Source organism: Convolutriloba macropyga, chromosome 12, assembly GCF_964194025.1.
Source record: "Convolutriloba macropyga chromosome 12, txConMacr16.3, whole genome shotgun sequence".
Classification (NCBI taxonomy): Eukaryota; Metazoa; Xenacoelomorpha; order Acoela; family Convolutidae; genus Convolutriloba; species Convolutriloba macropyga.
In genome coordinates, this window is record NC_134479.1 from 32,116,205 (window position 1) to 32,136,399 (window position 20,195).

A 20,195-nucleotide genomic window follows, 5' to 3' on the forward strand; every position below is an offset into this window, starting at 1 on the left:
CTCTCTCTTTCTCTCTCTATCTCTTTCTTAATATATAAAAACGATTTTCAGCCATATGAACAAAAATCACTCTCTCTTCCGCTTTTCGACCTGCACGTGTTTTCACATGCAGCATTGACTTTTACATCCTGTTTTAAATACACTCCATAAAATATCGATCCAAAATTAAATACGTTTATTTATTTAGCGATCATGGCCCAAAAACATTAGACAGCCATGCTTCTGTCTAAATAAAAACTCCCTGAAGGCCAAGATTCGCTAAAAAAGATTACTTAACAATTTTCATAATCTTAAAACTATATATAAAATTATATTAAAATTGTGATTAAGATACCAATATTAAATGAATTTTAAAGATTAATTGTCAAAAAAACAAATCAGTTATTCACAACAGGAAATTAAAACGTCGGCAGTGCACAGAAAGACCTTTTCAACTAATTATAACAAAAAAACAAATTAAACTTGCACAAAAAATTGCGAAAAACGGTATAGTATGTGTACAATATGACAAAACAAAAAAGAACTGACGTTCAAAAGTGTTGTTCACTGTACGAACTGCACATCGAACGTTGCCATATATTTGTACTGATTTTTTAGAAAAAAAGTCCGCTCGCTCAAGGTTCCAAAAGGACGAAATTAATGAAAAAAAAAACCAAAAATTAACTTTAAAATTGAGAAATATGAGCGATTTTTACAGATGAGAAGTAATATCAAGCACTTTAAAACCTTGTCGTATCCATTTCAGAAACTTATATATTAATGCAGCATCGACCAAAAACCATTTCTACCAAAATAAACTAAATTACAAGAAAAAAAGTGAGCCAAATGGACGAAAAAAAAGGCTAAAAACGGTTATCTATATGCGCCGTTCTCTCAGCATTTTGAGTCAAAAAGTCATTTCCTGAATGCAGCACATGATAAAAAACTTCTCTTGCTTAGTAAAAATCTGTTCATGACATCTGTTCTCACTTTCGCTTTTAGGTCAAAATGCTGCGTGAACAAAACTACTTCCTGTAAAAAAACAAAAGACCGATAGAAAACCAACACTCCTCTTCGAGTCGTAAAAACAAAGAGCACCGCAATATAGCTCCGCTCAGCTTCGCAATTATAATAAAGTATTTGAATGAGTGTTTTAAGGACGAAATGACGTTGAAAGTGGGAAAAGTGCCGATCTTTTCCATTTGCGCATCCCTTTCAGTGCGTGCATATTAATCAAACGTGCTAGTAGAACTCAGAATGATTTACCACGCAATGACATCATTTGTAACGGGGGTGTCACAAAACATGGGGTAGCGGTGGTTAATATATAAATTTTTAAATTGGATATTGAAACTAACGAGCGTTAGTTCTAACAGAAAATAGATTTTACCAGTTTGTGGGTTTCTGTGAGCAAAAGGAGGTCCTCGCATGTGGTTCCACATCTGTCCACTTGTCATGGCGAAAATCGCAAGCAGACAGATCACACCCCACATCTAAACGTGGAAACACTCACGCACATAAGATGTAACAATAACCATTGTGTTTCATGTCTTTTTTGCCTGCAGCTAGAATGTTAAATTGAACAAGGGCCTTGGTTAAAAGTTGGGGGTGAGCGGTGGCAAACTCAAACGAACCACCCATTACACCATGAATTTATATCTCAACATTTTCCGTGAATCGCATACTTAGACTAGTAAGGTTCAAGGCTTAAGAGAACTTAATGCCCTCCGAGCGCTACATCTTGATCCCATTCTTGAGGACGGAAAGTTTAATGGCAGCAAAAAATATCACACGAAAAGTCGGTAGGACTAGCAGGAAAGAGCAGCAGGACTAACATAATTGCTAAAAACTTCGTTCGAAAGCAATTAAAAAAAATCGACAAAAAAAGATATCGATCGCCCAATTGCCTTAGCAGAAAAAAGGTATGAAATTCCAACCCTCCCCCGCCAAATAAATTTGGAAGGGTGGAACAATAACATTCTTCAGATCAATATAGTTCGGCGTTATCTTAAATTCTGAAGAACTTTCCAAATCTTTTAAATTAATAATTAATTACTAACGATTTCTACAAAAAATAACTAGAGATCTGTTAAGAGAACTTGTTGAAAAATGCCCTAAACTAGCGAAACGAAGTTGCAAATAACCCTTTTCCACCTGTAGAAAACCAACAGACCTATTAGAGGCGTAAGAACTTCTACGCTCCGCATATTCAAAATGCGAGGCCCATAGACGACACATCAGAACAGGTAAAACAAAACTCATTCTGAAGGGTCTTTTACAACATTGTCAAGCTTTCATAATAAACTTTAAAAAACGTGTTTATCCAACGTGCATTGTTAGCCCGCTAAGCGGAATCAAGATGCAAACAAGAGAACATAACCGAAACCTAAGCTCGATTTAAGTACTTTTGCCCCCCCCCCCTGTTTTTGCGTCCTGCCTGTTTATTTGTGGAGTGCAGTTTATTTAGGGCTGCTGGAGCTAGACGAAGCGCCTAAATCAATGGCTCTTTTTGAGCCTGTGAAAATTGCCGAAGCGAAGTAATGACAACGCAAAGCCAAATTAATTTTCACGAAAAAACTGAGAACGTCAAAAACGATTTAAAATTGATTTGTGAATTTTTTTTACAGAATATGAAAGATCTGAACCAAAACAAAGATGCAACAGGAAACTAACGTGACTTCAGATAGTAACAAATATGATAACTCTAAAACAATGCAAGAGGAAAATAAGCTAATTGTTATTGGTTTATCGGAAAATCAGGCCGCTAATGAGAGCCCATCTAGTGATTTTGTTGATAGATATATATTTTGTTGATACCAAAACGACAACCACAGTCGTATGAGCAAAGTTTCGGATAAACAATCAGTCGATAGGAAACAAAAAGAGACACGGAAAGTTGTATTATAAACAGCAAGCAATTGTTCTGGCGACGGGGAGATACTGTCGGCTCAGCACATCAGAGTTCACAAAAGAGACAATTTTGACTAGAAACATGCGATGTGATACGAATTGCAGCAAAAAATTTTAGATCACTTCAAGCGATGCAGAGACGAATGAAAGTAGATTTTCTCCTAAGTAAAGTTGACCCAGACATCATTTGTTCAACCGAAACTTGGTTTGATTCAAATGCTAACGCCTCCGAGATTTTTCGAATAGCAACTCTCAATTGCAGAAGAAGACTGATAGACAAATTGGCACTCATGGTGGTGTTTTGATAGCTCATAATTCTAACCTTGTATTCGAGAAAGTAAAAACAATCGATAATACCGAGAATGTTGTTTCAACATGCGCATATGTTTTCAGAGAAATCTTGGTCACATTGATTACAATATATAATACTCCAGTGAATAGTAGCTAGAGAATTGATTGTAGTAAACTTTGTGAAACAGTTGACTTTCTGATTAGGAAAAATGACCAATGTGACAAAAAGGCAAAGAACTGTCTGATTGTAATTGGTGAAATTAATTTCTGCAACAATTGGGATCACCTGACCAGCACTGACCTCAGAGAGAAACTATTGCTCCAGAAGTCTACTCAGTTGAATTTAGCATCACTCCTAAAAACTCACCATTCGATATTTTTCTTAACAATAACTTGACTAAATGCTCTGAGTTTTCGGAAGAAAGCTTCTCTGATTATAAACTCCTGTGAAATTATGGTTCAATTTAATAAGAACAAAGCCTTATCTGTTTTCAGAAGATTAGGTCAAAATGCTAATTGGATTAAATTCAAGGAGCATGATTCCTATCCGCTGAATGCAAATTCCAGTGTAAACGAAGTAACAGAAAACATTAACAACAGTATTTTAAAGGCAAGTAAATCTACAATACCGTTGAAAAATCGTAGAAGCATAGCACCTTTTTATATGTCTTCTCAGTTCTTCAACATAGAAAACAAAGAAATACCGCCAGGCGCCAAAGAAATACATCTTAAGTCAGCATTTTAGCAAATCAACTCAATAGTTCTCGAGATAGATAAACAAAAGTTCGTTGAAGGATCAAAAACCTGGAATCCCAATGAGGCCTACAAAGTACTTAGTATCTCAAAGGAAAGCTCAATCCCAGAAAGATTAATTATAATTGAAAACATATGAACTCAACGATCATTTCGCATCAGTTTTCACTCGGGACAAATCGGTGCTGGAAGTTTCCAAGAAATACCAAAAACACCAAACATTTCAATCTGCTTAGACGATATCACTTTTTCTAAGAAGTAAGTCATCGCAGAAATCTCAATATTCAAATTGGGTTCAAATCGCATTGAAGAGATGTCAAATGGTTTCCTCAAAACAGCTGCATCATTCCTGATAAACCATAGTTTCAGTTGGTCGATTAACAAATGCCAGTTGCCAGATATATGGAAAAAAGTTCATGTAAGACCTCATTTTAGGAGTGGCATTAAAATTGATATCACAAACTACCAACCTACTTCGATGCTTAAGTCCTTGTCATTAGTTTTTAAATGATTGTTGTAAAGAAAGCTTTAAACAATTGATTCAAAACCAACTCTGCAACGAAGAGCATGCTTTCCGCTTTGGTCGAGTTACAAAAACTCAACTCTTTGTTTTTTAACGACAAACTGTATTCTGAGCTAGAGGACAAAAAGAAACCACGATTTGTTTTCCTTGATATGTGAACGTAACGAGTGAACGACTACACGAGTCTTTTTTGCATTCTTCCTAATCTCAGTTTATATAAATGATTGACCAAAAGTTTTATTGAATGAAAGTTATTCATTTCAGGACGACACAAAATTTGTTGGCTCAGAAACCCCTCAACCAACTTTACAAATTCATATTCATAGAGCTATCACGTGGAGTTGAATAAATTTACTTGAATTTAAATTTCACGAAGTTCAAGTGTATGAGATTTTCTCTAAAAAATTGCGCTGACTAACACTTGTCTTTTTAAGCAAGAGAACATCAGACTGAACGGGCCAAGTCGATCAGAGATCTTGACGTTAATTTCTCACAAAAAATTTCGTGAAAATTTCACATTGATGTTGATGTAAATAAAAGATCTCAGAAAGTAGCTCATATTCGACGAAGGATCAAAAAGCTGGAATCCCAAAGAGGCATACAAAGTACTTAGTATCTCAAAGGTAAGCTCAAACCCAGCAAAGATTATTTATAATTGAAAACATATGAAGAATTCAACGATCATTTCGCATCAGTTTTAAGTCGGGACAAATCGGTGCTGGAAGTTTCAAAGAAGTACCAAAAACACCAAACATTTCAATCTGCTTAGACGATATCACTTTTTCTAAGAAGTAAGTCATCGAAGAAATCTGTAAATTCAAATTGGGTTCAAATCCCATTGACGAGATGTCAACTGGTTTCCTCAAAACAGCTGCATCATTCCTGATAAACCATAGTTTCAGTTGGTCGATTAACAAATGCCAGTTCCCAGACATATGGTAAAAAATTCATGTAAGACCTCATTTTAAGAGTGGCAAAATTGATATCACAAACTACCAACCTACTGCGATGCCTAAGTCCTTGACATTAGTGTTTAAAAGATTGGTGTAAAACATTAAACAATTGATTCAAAACCAACTCTGCAACGAAGAGCATGCTTTCGTTGCAGAGTTGGAAAGCATGCTCTTCGTTGCATCCTCAACCAACTTGGAAAGCATCCTCAACCAACTTTACAAATTCATATTCATAGAGCTATCACGTGGAGTTGAATAAATTTACTTGAATTTAAATTTCACGAAGTTCAAGTGTATGAGATTTTCTCTAAAAAATTGCGCTGACTAACACTTGTCTTTTTAAGCAAGAGAACATCAGATTGAACGGGCCAAGTCGATCAGAGATCTTGACGTTAACTCTCACAAAAAATTTCGTGAAAATTTCACATTGATGTTGCTGTAAATAAAAGATCTCAGAAAGTAGCTCATATTCGACGAAGGATCAAAAAGCTGGAATCCCAATGAGGCATACAAAGTACTTAGTATCTCAAAGGTAAGCTCAAACCCAGCAAAGATTATTTATAATTGAAAACATATGAAGAATTCAACGATCATTTCGCATCAGTTTTAAGTCGGGACAAATCGGTGCTGGAAGTTTCAAAGAAGTACCAAAAACACCAAACATTTCAATCTGCTTAGACGATATCACTTTTTCTAAGAAGTAAGTCATCGAAGAAATCTGTAAATTCAAATTGGGTTCAAATCCCATTGACGAGATGTCAACTGGTTTCCTCAAAACAGCTGCATCATTCCTGATAAACCATAGTTTCAGTTGGTCGATTAACAAATGCCAGTTGCCAGATATATGGAAAAAAGTTCATGTAAGACCTCATTTTAAGAGTGGCAAAATTGATATCACAAACTACCAACCTACTGCGACGCTTAATTCCTTGACATTAGTGTTTAAAAGATTGGTGTAAAACATTAAACAGTTGATTCAAAACCAACTCTGCAACGAAGAGCATGCTTTCCGCTTTGGTCAATCTACAAAAAGTCAACTCTTTGTTTTTTTAACAACAAACTGTATTTTAAGCTAGAGGACCAAAAAGAACCAAGATCAGTTTTCCTTGATATGTGAACGTAACGTGTGGAGGATTACACGGGTCACTTTTTGCAGTCTTCCTGTTCTCGGTTTATATAAATGATTGACCAAAAGTTTTATTGAATGAAAGTTATTCATTTCAGGACGACACAAAATTTGTTGGCTCAGAAACCCCTCAACCAACTTTACAAATTCATATTCATAGAGCTATCACGTGGAGTTGAATAAATTTACTTGAAATTAAATTTCACGAAGTTCAATTGTATGAGATTTTCTCTAAAAAATTGCGCTGACTAACACTTGTCTTTTTAAGCAAGAGAACATCAGATTGAACGGGCCAAGTCGATCAGAGATCTTGACGTTAATTTCTCACAAAAAATTTCGTGAAAATTTCACATTGATGTTGCTGTAAATAAAAGATCTCAGAAAGTAGCTCATATTCGACGAAGGATCAAAAAGCTGGAATCCCAATGAGGCATACAAAGTACTTAGTATCTCAAAGGTAAGCTCAATCCCAGCAAAGATTATTTATAATTGAAAACATATGAAGAATTCAACGATCATTTCGCATCAGTTTTAAGTCGGGACAAATCGGTGCTGGAAGTTTCAAAGAAGTACCAAAAACACCAAACATTTCAATCTGCTTAGACGATATCACTTTTTCTAAGAAGTAAGTCATCGAAGAAATCTGTAAATTCAAATTGGGTTCAAATCCCATTGACGAGATGTCAACTGGTTTCCTCAAAACAGCTGCATCATTCCTGATAAACCATAGTTTCAGTTGGTCGATTAACAAATGCCAGTTCCCAGACATATGGTGAAAAAGTCATGCAAGACCTCATTTTAAGAGTGGCAAAATTGATATCACAAACTACCAACCTACTGCGATGCTTAAGTCCTTGACATTAGTGTTTGAAAGATTGGTGTAAAACATTAAACAATTGATTCAAAACCAACTCTGCAACGAAGAGCATGCTTTCCGCTTTGGTCGATCTACAAAAATTCAACTCCTTGTTTTTTAACAACAAACTGTATTTTAAGCTAGAGGACAAAAAAGAACCAAGATCAGTTTTCCTTGATATGTGAACGTAACGTGTGGAGGATTACACGGGTCACTTTTTGCAGTCTTCCTGTTCTCCGTTTATATAAATGATTTAGCAGAAGTTTTATTGAATGAAAGTTATTCATTTGAGGACGACACAAAATTGTTGGCTCGGAAACCCATCAACCAACTTTACAAATTGATATTGATAGAGCTATCACGTGGAGTTGAATAAATTTACTTGAATTTTAATTTCACGAAGTTCAAGTGTATGAGATTTTCTCTAAAAAATTGCGCTGACTAGGACTTGTCTTTTCAAGCAAGAGAACATCAGATTGAACGGGTCAAGTCGATCACAGATATTGACGTTAATTTCTCCCAAGACCTTTTGCGGAATTTTCACATTGACGTTATTTTATAGAAAAGAGCTCCAGAAGGCAGCTCACATTCGACTAGTTTTGCCTGCTGAAACCAAAATGAATGTTAAATGTGTTCTGGTTAAAAAATACGTACATTCAATTCTCAACAATGGATCAAATATTTGGTTCCCCAGTAAAGTTTGACTACAGCGTTGGGAGAAAGTTCAAAGAAGATGTTTTGAGAGGATCTGCAGAAAATGGAACTTCTCTGATTCAGACAATGTCTTAAGTCTGATTAACCAAAGTCTTTTACCGATTGGGTACAAGCAGGTCCTCATAGATCTCCTCCTTTTGAACAAAATACTTGTTGGACAGACAATTCGGAAACCACTTGATTGCTGGGAGAACAAATAACACGACTGCAAGACAAAATCCAGTGGCAAAGTCTTGATTTATGCTAGAGAGATGAGACAGAAGCCGTGAGAAAAAAGTTTTTTGTTCGTGTAGCTAAGTATAACAATGCGCTTTAATTCACCTGCCATCTATCCTGGTATACGCCTCTGATGAATCCCAAAACATTCCAAAGAGAAATGACAAAATTCTTTGAGGCAGAAGCAATATCTAAATTCAAATTCTAATATCAATTTTGATTTAGGTTTTCTAATGGATCCCATCCAGATTCTATCATTCTGGATGGGATCCATTAGAAAACCTAAATCAAAATTGAACCTCCCCTAAGTGGGGCACAACCAAGATGCTGGAAACTATGTTTGGTTTGAATTCAATTTGTTAGTATTTTAAAGCCTCATATAACCGACTAAAATATGAAAAATTGGTCTCCATGCGGTCATCGACTCTATTGTAGCCGGCTTTAGTGGAGTGGAGCGATTGGTAATTATTTTACTAATGGGTTTCAAATTATATTAATGAGGCTTCTTTCAGATCACTAGATCATTTAAATCAAAAACATAGCACTTTCTCTAAAACTCAACTGCTTCAAATTCCGCATAAGATAGCAATATAGAAAACAGGCCACCCGATTACCGAAATATAGCCGTGAATTAGAATGTTGAGAAGATACAACAATTGGAACGCATTAATTGACTTGAAAACTATGTCCCACAAATTCTTCGCAGATCATGAATAGGCCCCCAGATACTATGAAAATGATAACCAGTTACATAGCACATCCATAAGACTCACCGTGCTATTGTAGATGAACTCTAGGTTGTTTCTCTTCATGAAGAGAACTCCCGCAACTATGATAAACAGCAAACTCATAGCAATCGTTCCCGAGTAATTCGGAGGTCTAAACAAATAATGCCACACAATAATTTAAAGAAGTTTGAGTTTATTGAAGAGAAAACCAAAATAAAGAAAAACCGAAATTTCCGTTAAATTTAAGGCAACTAGTTCTCAAAATACGTGCTGTGAAAGAAAACATACGGCCCACGAAACACATACGAAAAAATTTCCTGCGTCAACAAAAAATGAGCGACATGGCATATCCCCATCGGAATTCCGTTGAAAAATCCAATTTATTCGAGGAACCCCACCTGAAAATGCGGATAGCAATGCCGGTTCTCTCCATTGCCCATTTGGAAACCGCTTCTGCACTGAAGCCATATCTCTGGAGCTCGAATGTATCCTCTCCCTTCCTTTTTCCTTTTGGTGGGAAGTGGATGATCACCGGGGCTGAGTTGAGATTCATCATTTGAAATACCTGAAAAAACTTCCTTCAGTTGAGGATGGAAACTGGGACCAAAAACTCATTCCTTCTATCGAAATACCAGTCCGTATTCCAGTAATTCGCACTTTTGAAAATATAAAATAATTGTCAGTACAAAACTGGCCCAACCAAAATTTTAAAAGCTCAAATTGCTATCTGCCACAGAAAATAATGAGTGGAAACATAAAAAACTTCAAAGGCTCGAATGTATTACCCTACTTTTGAATTCATGGTTTCCAGATATATATTGTATTACTATCATTTTCAGAATTAGTTGCGCAGGGTGTAATTTTTATACGAGTTGCTGAATGGAGATTGCTTATTTTTTACTCAAATTTTAGAAACCTGAAGAATTTTCTCAATTCTTCACTCGTCGAACTCCCCAACATGCGAAATCGAAGTTAAAAAAACCTAATATTAAAGCGTGGACTATTTAATTCTAAAGCGTTTGTCAATATAATCCATGGTTGGAAAACGGCCACTATTCTAGACAACTCATGAGCATTTCCCTTCAAAGATTAATCTATTGAGAGCAATTCAACAGGATCCAAAAACATATACTAGGCTTTATTCATAAAAAGAAAACACTCCCGAGCTACGTTAAATTCGTCTGCGACTATTTAAAATGTCTCTGCGCTGGGACATTCAGTTGGCAGTATTTATGGTCTTTGCAAAATCAAAGTTTTCAGTCTTATTTTTTGCTTCGAAATAAGGCAAACTGATTTTTATTAGAAGTAAATCAGACTTCTCCGAACTCCCGCTTGTGCACCCTTGTTTTCAGCCTTAATATTAGAGTTGATTGGAAAAACATGTCATTCGCGATATTGCAAACGATCACCCTTGATTTAAGAATCTTATAAAAAATTTAACATACTCGTAGCTTCAATAATTTAAAACTCAAAAATGTTACCTCAGATCCCTCATCAAAATCTACAGATGCGAAGAAAAGTTCCGAGTTGGCATAAGCACTTGAGAATCTCCAAGAATTTGCAACAATCTGATACTCTTCCAGAACTTCTCGGCAAATCTGGCATCCGCGTCCAGGCGCCAAGGCGGTGAACATTACTACCATGCTGTAGTTTCGCGGCGTTGACCTCACTGAAAACGAAATCAACTCTGCTTTAAAACGTATTCATGCTTTTCATCATCTCATTTACGAAGTGTTCGCAAAACAGAATAGACACTACGAAAATGCATTTTACCTAGGGACTTGAATTTGTCTGCGTTCAGTTTTATAAATGACCGTTTGGAAGTCAGCTCGTTCAGCATTCTGACTTTGTCACCCAACGACGTTCCAGGGGTATCTTTAGAAAAACCAATATACACACAGATCAAAAACCCAAAGGTAATCAGCAGTTCCTTGGATTTCATGATTAAGCATAAACCTGAAAACAAACGAACGACTGAATTGCTTAAGATTCTCAGCATGACTGGCAGATTGCTAGAAAACGCCCCCAGGCGGACGTGGTAAGAGTCACTTCCTATAGAACACATAAACTGTAACTGGGGGAATAGAAACACAGGGGGAGGGGGGTAGAATACATCACAAAAAAATTCAGTTTCGTTCCTAATCGCCTGAACAAAATTTCAGATGGAATAAGTTTCAGCTCAAAAGAGTTTTTTCCACTCAACAGCGACGGCATGCGAGAAGAAACGTCTTCCAAAATTAGAGCGAAATTGGGGAACATGTAAATTGTAAAAACATTGAGACCTTGTAACCATCGTGTTTCGTTTCATTAAATCCGATAAATATAGTGGCAGGTTGCCAGGCTGATGTACAAAGCGATTCACATACAAGAGGATTTTGAAGATAATGCGTTGCCTAATTGGCAACCAGTGTAGCCGCTTCAGCTATGACGAGGTTGGTGTTGAAGGTGACAATCGAAAAATCAAACGCGCGGCAGAGTTCATTATTCGCTTAAATTTTGCTAATAAAAAAATTGGCAGACCATAATAAAGCGAATTACAGTAGTCAACACGTGATAACACTAAAACTCTAATTAACTCAATTATGACTGATATTTTAACTTGAGCTCGAATTGACCATACTTTATGGAGATAAAAAAAACGAATTTGAACAGAAAAAGTTAATCTGTCGCTGTAGAGTTAGTTGACAATCAATACAAAAACCTAGAACTTTTACCTGTTCAGTGTAAATACCATCTTCTGGCAGACATAATAGACCAAGTTTAACAATTTTACATTTCCGGATAATCACATAATCAGTCTTATCCGTATTCCATTTCAATATTGAATTGCTGAACCAATGTTGAATCGAGGTCAAAATATTATTAAACATGCATTGACTGAGGGTCGAACCGAATACAAAATAAAGAACGGTATCATCTGCGTAGAAATGGAAGTTTATTTCTAACTCTTTCAGCTTGTCTTCTAAAGACAACAAGTAACAAGAAAAAAGTAAAGGACCAAGAAATGACCCTTGTGGCACACCCGTCTTAACTTTAACATCACCAGAAAGACATCCATTTATGATAACTTGTTGCGAGCGATTCGAAAGTTAATTTGTAATAAACAGTAACAGAACAGATTGCAAACCAAACCTTTTCGCTAATATCTCAAATAAAAACTGATAATCAATTATATCCAACGCTGCGGACAAGCCTAACCCAATTTTTAATGATCTATGGAGTCCACAATTTGAAAGATCTGAATTGAATCTACAGGTAATTGTTTTGTTGTTTATTTCTTTTTTGGTCATGTGCACCAACGGTTCTTCGTTTATTTCTGAAACCGCATTGCGGAGAATAAAACAAATAAAATTGTCCAAATCAAATACAAGAGATTTATTCTGTTTTGCCCCCCCCCCCCCCCCCAGCTTAGTGAGCATAAATATTTTATGACCCCAGACGCAGAAGCTATTTTCATACATATTAACGTGCTATATAACAACATATTATTTGTAACTGGGGTTATAAAAAACACTGTGGGGGCGAAACAGAAAAGATCTAATACAAGTATTATTAAACATAGGACGTTTATAGAACTTGTTCAAAACCATTATACAAAAAAAGTTAAAAAGAGTTAAAACGCCAATAACTCCTTGTTTACAGGGTCTAATTTGTCCTCCGGACAACATCACATTCTGGCGATACTATTAATGTTTTTCTGTTGCCTATTTGTTGTTCTGTCTAGAACACAGGACGCTTAGGACAATCTATCTAGAACACAGGACGTTTATAAAATTTGCTCCAAGCTATTATTTAAAAAATTAGGTTAATACGTGTAGCTAATCTTTAACTAGTCAAAAGGAGGTTTGCTCTTAAGCCCCGCAGGACAATCCAAAGGATGAGTAGTGATCCCCTACTATGAGACATCACTGCATTGTATACAAATTTGAAGAAAAGGCACTTTAGCTCTTTTAGAGCTGCGTCACGAGAATTTAAGTTCTATATAAACTTAGACATCACTGCATCGTATATAATTTTAAAGACAAGGCAATAACTTTTTAGAACTGCGTCATGAGAAATGAATTTCAATATAAGATTAATTGTTATGAATCTAGTCTCTCCTCACGCAATATGAAACTGCATGAAAAACCAAAGTCAGTCGGCCGTTTGGAACCACGGCACCCTCTGAGGCATATAATAGCGCTGCGCAGGAGAGCAAAACTGATTCTCGTGCACGTTTGTGATTGCGTCCGAGAATGATTCGTCTTTCTTTTTATCAACTTTACGTGTAGTCAATAATAATTTTTCAAAAATTTTGTATCGAAAATATGTGTTTACATTTGTCTGAGACCACAATATAAATAATTCTAGGAACTATCTTAAAAATTAATCGGAAGTTAATAAGTCAACAACTCCTCGTTCACAGGGTCTGGTTTGTCCCCCGAACAATATTTACTTCTGGCGAGTATTACTGTTGACTATTTGAACATTTTCGATTTATTTTTTTAAACGTTTCTCTTCAATTTAAATTGTTGTCTTGAGCATCCGAGGCAATTTGCAAAATTAATCTTTGAAAAATTTTGCTAAGCACGTTTTAGACAAAGCTGATGCTTTTGGGTATCAAACCTGACAGTGATTGTTGGTCTTATTTTCATTCCATTGTCCGATCCATAAAATCGTTATACAATTCGTGAACCAATAATTTTTTTACAATTCCTCAGAGTTGTGCAAATCTGTCTAGAACTTTGATGACTTTTTACAAACTGAAAAACTTTCTATGATGTTGGTTGTGGGTTTAAAACACTTTTTAAAAATCATGTTGAAAAGACAAAACAATTTCTCAACCGAGACCACACTCCGCAAAAATTTGGTTCCCCAAATTTCATATTTTTTACCCTTGAAATGTTGCTGTACGTTCCATCTTAGTAAAACTGGTTTCAGATTGAAAATCGACGGATTATCTTGCAATCAATTTATTAACGATTTTTGTGACAAAAAATTCGATGCATTGAGATGTCATAGTTATTACTCGGGTTGGATCACTGACACGATCCATTCTAAGTTTGACACAATAATTCTTTAAAAATCAGGTTACCATATTTGATTTGAGTTACTATACACCCATGTTAAAATCTCCACAGCCAATCGTTGGTAACTGACCCTTGCTATTGTTCTTAAGAAACACTTCAAACATCTCTAGGACACTTGGTCTTTGTCCTTGATTTATTGTAATTAACGACTATTTGGCGTTCATACAAATTCATACCAATTGAATTTTAACAAACTTTATATAAAATTTCTATATTGACGACATCTTCAAATGCACTATGGAAGATTTTCAATGAACAGTTCTATTCTGACCAATGGGGTTGCGTACTAGACACTGCTGGTAAAATTTCACAGAAAAACACGTTTTGACGTCATTAACGCTTAGCTAAGTTTCATCATCACTACCGACTGCTTTGATTTCAAAAAAGTTTTTGAACGAGTGTAATACGAAGACCTGATAGTCAAGCTTCTGGACTTGGGGATTGGAGGAAAGTTGCTTGAGCTCCTACTATCTTATGTTAGTGGCATGAGCAATACGTTAGGATAAATCAATAATGTCTTAGAAGAACTCTAGTGACAAGCGGAGTTCTTCAAAGTTCTATTATGGCCCCTTCTCTTCATTTTCTTCGTGAACCAACTGCCCGAGAAAATTTCTGTTGACAAATGCATCGGATATGCCAATGACGCAAACGCACTTGTCAGTAATCAGTCTGCTGCCGAATGTGCACTATCTAATATAGGAATCTGATGTCAGATAAAAGAGATGTATTTAAATGCGAAAAAGTGCAGTATAGCAAATTTCAAAGAACGTTTTCAAAGAAAATTTCAAAATTGAATCAAAACTAAACAAGCAGCAACCATCATCTTGCTCAATTGCTTGAATCTGAACCGAATGGCATTGGATTATTTGTATCTTCTTCTATCTCAAAGAAAGAAAGTACAAAAAGGTGTAGCAAAATATTATTACAGCTCTTTCTATTGAAGCGTCAACTCTCAAACAACTGCACTTTGCAGAAAAAACCCGCCTATTGAGACTATGTTGTCCCCAACATTACAAATGCCTTTCAAATACCTTACCTGTCAGGAACTGATCTAAGATTCATATCAAAAGTACATCGCTTGGCTTCAAAAAGGATGGCCAGGGTGAACATTAAGTACAAAGACTAAAGAAAATCAAACTTTTGCCTCTTTCTTGCTACCTTGAATTGCCTGATCTACTTCTGCTCAAAGCGCTACTCAGCAACAAATTCCATTCTAAAACAACAAAGCTTTCGATGAAGTACAATTGGATAAACGGCAAGGTAGCAGAAAGGAATTCAGAAAACCAAAAACACAAATCCAAAAAATAGGATGGCAGTTTCTTTAGACGAACAACGGTATTCGACAACTATGCCGCAAGTTCTTGATATGGCAGCTTAACAGCTAAAGCAACCGCATTTTCTTACGCTATTTCGAGAAGCGGTACGATGAGGTGGAGAATTGTACTTGGGGAGAATTGTATTTATTTTTAGGCTGTAATCCACTAAGAAACCTCATAGACTTGACGCAAGATATATATCGAAAACCAAGGGGACTAACAACCCGAAGACTCAGCTTCTTACCCAGCCCCAGACGCTTTTTTTCCACACCTAGCCTAATTTCTTCGAGGTATTAAATTAAAAAAAAATAATCAAAAATGTCGACCAGTGCTTCAAGTTTTCGACGGTTCTCCTCAGTGACCTAACGTGTGCGTTTAGCAAACCAATACAAAAACAAGAACAAGTTTTTTCATTTATCTAAATAAGAACCGGAAATTTTACGTGAAACACTCATTTTATTTCAAGAACATCATGAAAAGATTTAAAGGCCTCAAGTTGCTCAAAACGTCTTGAATTTCGAGAAAAAAATTTACATTTCCATGTTTCACACGGAAATAAAAATTTCCAAACGGCAGCGGATATATGCCGAGCAACCCGAATTCTCGTGTCAGTTCAGCAATCTTTGGTAAATGGCGATGAAATATTAAGTTAGGAATCTCAATCAACAAATTTCTGGCTGATTACGCATCTAGATTACTTTGCAAAGTTACGACTAACAACTTGGGACTAGCGTTTAAGATGAAAATTCCCCTGGCATCAAGACAAACCTTTTTAGAATAATGTGAGATTTCTTTTGGCCATGCCACCGTTAAATGAGAGCTCTTAAATGACGAAGATTTCGATAAGTACATAGAATCAAATGACTAAGCAATTTGTGTTCAAGAATTGCCCATGCTAAAAAGAGAAGCAGTTGTCTTGCAACATTGCAATTTGTTGTGCGATGTAGATTTTCAGAACAAGCAAGTGGAAAAGAAGACGTACACCTCTGCTGTTAAGGTGCAATCACAAGAGGAAGGTGGTACCAGACAACCACCAGTCAACAAAACCTTGAGAGCAGGAGCAAATTACAACATTAGTCATTGCTTTGGAGTGAAAGTGAGGTAAAAATTGAAGATAAAGAACCGGGAACTCTTCAACGACGGAAACAAAGTGGATATAGAAGACGGGTGGAATATTATTCAACTCATTACGCCAGGCGTGGGGAATTTTGTGAGACGTGCCAAGCTGGCAAACAATTTTGAACCAGAAGTAAAACATCGTATCTATGTGAAGTTTTTTAGCTTTAAAGTCTCCTGTGAATTTATAAAAACGACCGTGTACACCAACCGGCAACGATGGATGTAGGTCGGAACATAAGGGATGATGAGTAGCACTTAGCCGGATGCTGCACTCCAAGTTGTTCCCCTCCAGAAAGTGTAAAGACGTCCCAGTCACAAAAATAACTAACAATTTGAGAGGAAAGCGCCTATATATATAAATAGCACAGATAAGGAACTGGTAAGGAAGGATTAAAATAAAAATAGGATTTCAAGGAATGTGCAAAAGAATAAAGTTAAGCAGCCAAACACTCAGTGCAGCCTTCCCTCCTCAAAGATGGCGCTAATCGAAGTCTCCCTGAGAACTCGAGGCTTGAAGGCACGACATCCCCTCAAGCAGAGAACACAGCTCCTCAGAAGTGCGTAGCTGATTTTTGTTCGGATGTAGCTTATAGTGTCGGCGTACGGCTCTCCGCGTTTTTCGCTGATCTTGGTTACGAGTTGTTTCATAACGCGCGATGCTGATGGCGCAGCACCGCCCGAGCAAGCAAAAACCAGTGCCTTGAAACTGCTGTGTTCGGTTTCGCGGATTCGCTCTTCGTACTTATTTCGCTTGATGCTCTCGAGATATTTGTATGCATCTTTTATGGTCTTAGGGCAGCTCTTCGTGTGAGGGTTGAAAGTGTTCCCATCGAAAAAAGTGCGATTAAAGCTGGAGCCCCACAGACCGTTTGCCTTGATGTCCAGTCGAGCGTCATCATCAGTAGTGGTGGAATTACTGGGGAAAATTTCTCCATCGATCGACTCAAGTTTTGGCGCTAACTGGACATCGTGGCAAACGTCATCCATCGGGATTGCAAACACGTCTCTGATTTTGTGTCGTATGTGCATATACCCCCCTTTGTCACAATGAAGGGCATGGGTGAGGCTAAACTCTTTCCTGCATGGGCATATAGCTGGCGTGTTCTTCGCTTCCCAGGTGTAGCGGAGTGCTATTCCATCACACAACTCAGTCTCCGTGAGGTCGAGACCATGTTTTTATAGCGGATGCGCGTTAAGCCAGCTAGATGCTCCTTTCTCCGAGGCCAGCTGGATGGTACACTTCGTTTCTGGTAGATTGTTTTCGATTCTGGATTTTTTCGAGATGAGTTCACGTTGCATGTCTGCTTTCTGTTTGAGACTGATCTTGGTTTGTTCTAATTCACATTGTTGAATTTCGAATGAATCATTTTTAAATGACGCCAATTGAGTTGAGAGTTCAATTGATTTCTCAAGATTTTTATTTGCCGACGATGTTCAGTTTGACTAGGCCGAGCCCCTCCTCTACCTTGTCCAGAATCTCGTCCATGGAGGCTGTAGTACGCAAGAGGAAGCTCAACTTCTGTTGAACCCCCTTCGTCAAACATGCATAGGCATTCTGGGGAGAGGTGAGAGCAAATTGACCAAGTCTGTCCAAAATTTTGTGTATTTAATTTCTGCATCTTTCGGTAAATTTTTAATGGCCTCAGAGCTACCGATAACTGATCTCAGGACTAGAATGCCCTGCGTGACTAACATATTTATGCGTGCAAACTCAGTTGATGCTTGGAGCTCGCCTCCTGGCTAAATTATCAACTGACACTTCGGAGGATTGACAAAATATCCGTACATGGGACCAAGTTGAGTGAGCTTGTCGAAGAGTGCCCTGATATCTTTCAACCTACCGACGACACTACTATCACCAGCATATCTTTTTTGTGTCAAGGAGTCATTGTGAAGTCTTGATATTAGGGGTAGGATTGCGATTCCATACATTGCCATTGCAAGGGATTCACCTTGTGTCGTACCTTCCTGAGACAGAATGGTCGACTTACCGATGTAGAGATGAGACGGATGGCTATAGGAATTCTGTAAGGCAACATGCAATGATTGGCATAAGGCTTTCACGTTATCTAATGCTGTTCGTCTATTGAGCACATTAAATGCGTTTTTGGCATCAATTAGTAGAATTGCTTCGTTTTCGGGATCATCAAAACTGTGGCGAAGCGAAAGTATGGCATGTTCAATGCCGGGTTTTTGGCCCAGGCACAGCTGCATGTTTCCACTGAGGGATGTTAAATCTTGCTTGATGCAGTCGAGGATTATGCGTCCGGTGATGCGACGCTTTACGACACCAACACCAATGGGTCTCACACCTGGACATTTATCCAGAGCCACTAGTAGACAACCATTGGAAGCAATCAAGTGGTTGAACGAATTTGCTCAACCAATTATCACAAAACTACAACAACTACGAAGAGCAGTTTGCTAGCACAATATAAATGCAAATGTCAGTAAAAATTGGGATGATCAGTTTCGTGATCAACCGCGTTATCTTGTTGGATTGATCTTCTGCATACCGCGTATACCGCGTTATATTGTTGGATTGAACTTCCCGAAAATTCCACAGAGATCATCCCTTCATAATGAAGAATTCGGAGTCGAGATCAGTTCACTATCTGTGGCGACAGCCAGCAAAACGTAATACCAATTCCTACCATCAATTCCGGAGCATGTTTTATTCCAATCGACAATCCAAGGTGTTCAACTGCGCATGCTACTGCGTTTGAGTTGATTGAAAAGGAGAGCACTAACTAAAATCATGTTTATAACGATTCAAAACTTGTTTGTAATGCTCTAATGGGAGTTTTTTAGAGGACGATTTTATTTCATTTGCGGGGAGATTTCGTAAATTGATCAGCGCACGAACAAAACACACTTAACCGACAATGGTCTGAAAAATAAGATCGCATTGAAGGGCAATGTTTTCTAAAACAAATACAAAATGAATTGAACAACTCCAGAAGCATCAAAGTGACAACGCCTATAACAGACGGCTTACAGGATGCTGCTCGCTCATGATAACCATCAATAAATTGCTAATTCATTTCCTCATTGGCTGCACATGGGTCCCTCATGCCACAATTTAGTCAACACAAAGTTGCAACACCAGCCAGCCATTTTTTGAGCGAACGTACCTTAAGATGCCATCGCACAAAAAAATAACCCATTCTTTCCATTCCTTGATTGATTGAGCAATAGTGCGTTCAGTTGCTACAGTTTAATCAGTCATGGGAAGAAACTGCCGAACGTGTCGAAAGCACGTCCCGGCGACGACAGAGAAGACATATCATTGTGTATCGTGCATTTCGCAAATCCACCCAACACGGAAATGCGCTGCCCTCTCCAGAGCTCCAAAACACAGCTTTTTTGAGGTCAGAGCGCATGGGTTGTTGCTGAGCAACACATGTGTGGACAACAATGAACGCGATAATTTCATCAGAGGTCGACCAATTTCACCAGTTAAGGAAATGAGCTGAACGGAAGAGTCTGAAAGTATGGGAAACTAAATTAGCTCAGCTGGCCAGCACTAGAACTGAGAAGGTCGAGAAGACGTACACTTCTGCTGTAAAGGTGCAATCACAAGAAGGAAGGCGTATCAGACTACCACCAGTCAACAACACTTTGGGAGAAAGCGCAAATCAC

At 37.5% G+C, this 20,195-nt stretch overlaps 1 protein-coding gene across 2 annotated transcripts in view; it reads right to left on the minus strand.

Moving 5' to 3' along the window:
• The window catches only part of LOC142351191 (dolichyl-diphosphooligosaccharide--protein glycosyltransferase subunit TUSC3-like), an 80,613-nt gene that overhangs the window by 7,864 nt on the left and 52,554 nt on the right, over positions 1-20,195 (minus strand). For both annotated transcript variants that reach the window (XM_075403313.1, XM_075403314.1), the window contains exons 2-6: positions 10,823-11,007; positions 10,531-10,718; positions 9,448-9,614; positions 9,095-9,200; positions 1,370-1,472 (exon numbers count right to left, since the gene is read on the minus strand). In XM_075403313.1, the coding sequence (XP_075259428.1) occupies positions 1,370-1,472; positions 9,095-9,200; positions 9,448-9,614; positions 10,531-10,718; positions 10,823-10,991 (733 nt within the window). In that variant the 5' untranslated portion in view covers positions 10,992-11,007. The remainder of the gene's footprint in view (positions 1-1,369; positions 1,473-9,094; positions 9,201-9,447; positions 9,615-10,530; positions 10,719-10,822; positions 11,008-20,195) is intronic.